We start from the raw sequence: 4181 nt of genomic DNA, 5'->3' as shown, positions 1-4181 counted from the left end.
CGTTTAACCATCATCTTCGTCTTTGATATGAGATCACATAAGGAGTTTGCGAACAATACTTTTTATCGAATTGAAGACCACGGATTTTAAAATTTAGACTGCTATTATGTAAATGCGAATTGTAATGCGTATCAAGTTTTGTTATGTTCTTTAATTTTATGTTAAGCACGAATTAATTTATTGTAACATTGAAAATGACTCGTTCGGGGTCGAAACGTTTGTTATTCAAATAATAAATTTGTTAAATTAATAAATACATATTGGAGCGATATAACACCCAAGCTTTGGCTCGTTGGCCCCTTTTTTACTTCTTTTATTAAGAAAAGCATTTATATGTTTGAATTTTTCATATTTAATCCTCTGCAAATAGCATTTTGTTGTATTAAATTTTTTTTACTGATTTTACTTTTAAAAAATAATTTGTAAGTGAAGAATATATTGGCTGCAGTCCAATTTACACTTGCAGCGCTCATGATCATCATTTGTCTTTATTTAATATTTGATTATTGACAAGGATAAAAGTATTTCAAAAGCATTGTGAGCCTGAATCGGACCGCAACCATTGAAATATATTGTACTGATTTATATTTTTTTACAAACTTACTGAAGAATTTTTTACTCAAAAAGTAAGAAATTTTACGTTTTATAAAAATTTTTCTTGTAGAACATATTATATAAATATATATCGATATATATTGATGCTTTTTCAATGATAAGGAGCTCTATATTTTAATGTTTAATGCTACACACATTTTTTCAATTTTTAAGTGTAGTGTTTTAACCAATCTGCACAGATCCCACATTTCTTTTTAAAGTGAATATTACAAAAATACATTCATCTTAGAAGGTTAAAGAATATTTGAAAAATACATTTGGTTTATTATTTTTTTGCAGATTTTACTGTGTGGTCTAATAAATTGTTTCTATTAATTATGATTAATGAAAAAAATATTGTACTAAATATTTTGCATTTGCGGCATCTTTTTTTATATTTTACATTTTTATATATTTGAGAGATTGTTTTGTTTTAGTCAAAGTCAATAATGTTTGACGTCTTTTTAAATTATAGCGAAGAATCTAGAGTGCATGTGGACGAGATCTTCTCGCAGGTGGAACGACTTAAGATAGAAGAAAAGTTATTATTGTACCTGAAACTTCCGTTATTGCTGACAAATTCAAGTGGGACCGTCGATCCATTGAGGCAGCCACTAAATCCATTAGGAAATCGTTACGAAATTCATCAGACCATTATGTGGATTAAGACTCATTTAGAAGAAGATCCGGATGTATCTTTACCGAAACAAGAAGTGTACGATGAATACAAGTAAGTTGTTTGTTGTATGTACAGGACGTAGAAGACTAGAGAGAAATTTAAAATTATTCATCCTTGTAATCACAATTGGTTAAAATCATTTGATTTTCAAGTCAGTCTTTTTATTCAACTAAAATTTGCTTACAATATTTTACTCGTGTAATTGTCAATATTTTCTTTAATCTCAGCGAGAAATTAAATTAATTGAAGAATCTATTATCCATTCATAGTAAAATTACAGATATTGATTTGATTGTTTATGAATATATTAATGTCTTCTAATAACTTTTTAAGAACATTTTTTACAGATATTGCATGTGATTTTTATTTTTAGCATGTATTGTATAAGACTAGTAGAAGATTAGAGAGAAATTTAAAATTATTTATCCCTGTAATCACAATTGATTGAAATTATTTGATTTCAAGTCAAGATTCTTTTTTTTTTTTTTAGCTGAAATCTATTTACGATATTTTACTGGTGTAATTCTCAGTATTTTCTTTAATCTCAGCGAGAAATTAAATTAATTGAAGAATCTATTATCCATTCATAGTAAAACTACAGATATTGATTTGATTTTTTATGAATATATTAATGTCTTCTAATAACTTTTTAAGAACATTTCTTATAGATGTTGCATATGATTTTTATTTTTAGCATGTATTGTATAAGAAATTCTATGAAGCCGTTATCGACGGCCGACTTTGGAAAAGTTATGAAACAAGTATATCCGCGAGTGCGTCCTCGTAGGCTGGGCACACGGGGCAATTCTCGCTACTGTTACGCTGGTATGCGCAAGCGAATTAAATTGGATCCTCCGACACTGCCAAAGATATGTGACTCTCAAACTGTGAGCAACAAATAAATAATATATTTTATAATTTTTGCATAAAATATTTTATTTATAAATATATTAATCTTATTCATAAATATATTGATAAAACTTGCTATTTTATTTCAGAGAAATGTTTGAAATTTATTAATGCATTTTCTTTTTCTCTTTCTTTTTTCCTCTTTCTCTCCCTTTCTTAATTTTTTTTATTTGCTCTTTAAATTTAAAGCGTTGTGCTCGTTATATCAATATTTTATGACATGACAATTATTTTATTAGATATGTTTGATTATTATTGTATTTTTCTGTAAATATTCTTTTTTAATTCCTTGTGTAAAAATATAAAATTTTTAATATGTGTAAATATAATACGTAATATTTAATTATTAATAAATTCAGGAAGAACATTCAGAGGGAAATATCACTGAGGAAATGCTAGGCGCTGCATCTACATTGATAAGAGAATGGGCAGAGAAAATGTTGGGCCTGAAATTTCCAAATTTGAGTGCCTTAGCGCGGCATCTTGTTGATAATTTTCATGTCGATACTCGATCTTTGGCTGCTGTATGCATTTCAGCTTCGGAACAGCATGATGCTTCATCTAATAAAGGTGAGCAACATGAATTAGTTGTATAAAATACATCTTTTTCTCTACTTTCTTCCAATTATAATAAAATCAGTAATTCCCAATTTTCAATTGTCAGAGGTTATCACGGATTTACCAACAACACCTGTAAGTGATAAGCCCGCTAAGCTTCGAGAAGCTCAGTTGCAATTGCAACGTAAGCTTCAGCAACGCGAACATATAAAAGATCAGAAGCATCGTTGTCCTGATCCCATTGTACAGGTATATAGCATAATAATAAATTCTAATTTAGTGGACAAAATGAAGACGTGTACTGTGTAGTTAGCCTTTTACTAATCTTAACAAAATGAAAACGTGTAGTTAGCCTTTTGCTAATCTTTTTTTTCATTTTCTACATTTTTGACGCGTTATAATAATAGATTGAAGGCAACATGATATGTTAGTTACATGATATCGTTTTTAGTTTTTTAAATCAAATATCCAAAATATTTAGTTTTAAAAATTTTACTATAAATCTAATCTGAAATTTTTTAATCCTTAATTATGTTATGTATTCTGTTCTCTTTAATTTATGAAATATTAAGTATATCTTTTTATTAATTTTACAATTAAATAATTAGACTTTTTTTAAGAACTTTAGAAATGTACACATTTTTTGGTAAAGTTTTCTATTTTTATTTAAGTTTGACTATTTCTCTTAATAATTAAACATTTAGTAAATAATTTACATTATATTTGTGTTGTAGGTTAACGGAGTTCAAAAAAGTCAATATTTACAGAAAAAATAATAAAAATACATTTGATAAAAATACAATTATTATCATATAAATATAAACATTGATAAACAAATATATAATTTAAAGTATAACAGACCGAAAATTGACAAGAAGGGGGGGGGGAGGGAGATTAATACAAAGAAATTGTAACAATTTTTTTATCATTTTATATTATATTCTTATATTATACATATATACAGGTTGAGGCATTTAAAACCTTTATGGCCACCTGAATAACTTACTTGTTTTTAATGGAAAAAAAGTGTCAAACAAAAGTTGTTTGGTTTCGAGGGAGACATAATAGGCCGGTATTCATAGTCTGTTCTTATTTTAAGAGCGTCTTAAGTAATGTCTTAAGATGCTAATACGGTTCTGTGATTGGCTTATGACATCTTAAGACTATACTTAAGACGGTCTTAAATATAAGAATTGACTATGAATACCGGCGTTAATAAATGATACCATTGGTTTAACCTTAGGTAATATTGTCAAGGTCAGGGAAAGGTCATCTTAAATTTTTTAAATGGAACTTTCCATTTTTTATTGTGTATTCTTGTAACCTAACTCAAGAGTTAGACACTTTTAAAACACTCTAATAAAATATATTTCTATTAAGCACTTTTCAAGTTATAAAGCTTGAAAGTTACAGTACCGCCGGCATTAGCATTATCCAAAGT

At 27.6% G+C, this 4181-nt stretch overlaps 1 protein-coding gene across 1 annotated transcript in view; it reads left to right on the top strand.

Moving 5' to 3' along the window:
• Positions 1-2989, top strand: part of LOC105458288 (DNA-binding protein RFX7) — a gene marked incomplete at its 3' end in the record, with an annotated part of 5068 nt that extends 2079 nt beyond the window's left edge. The window contains exons 2-5 of the mRNA XM_011703462.1: positions 1070-1324; positions 1968-2160; positions 2542-2752; positions 2847-2989. Coding sequence (XP_011701764.1) covers positions 1070-1324; positions 1968-2160; positions 2542-2752; positions 2847-2989 — 802 coding nt within the window. The remainder of the gene's footprint in view (positions 1-1069; positions 1325-1967; positions 2161-2541; positions 2753-2846) is intronic.
• Between the last annotated feature and the right edge of the window lie 1192 nt (positions 2990-4181).

The sequence above is a fragment of the Wasmannia auropunctata genome, unplaced genomic scaffold, assembly GCF_000956235.1.
Source record: "Wasmannia auropunctata unplaced genomic scaffold, wasmannia.A_1.0 LD334552.1, whole genome shotgun sequence".
Lineage (NCBI taxonomy): Eukaryota > Metazoa > Arthropoda > Insecta > Hymenoptera > Formicidae > Wasmannia > Wasmannia auropunctata.
Note: the sequence above shows the minus strand (reverse complement) of the source record. Positions and strands in the feature narration are given on the sequence as shown.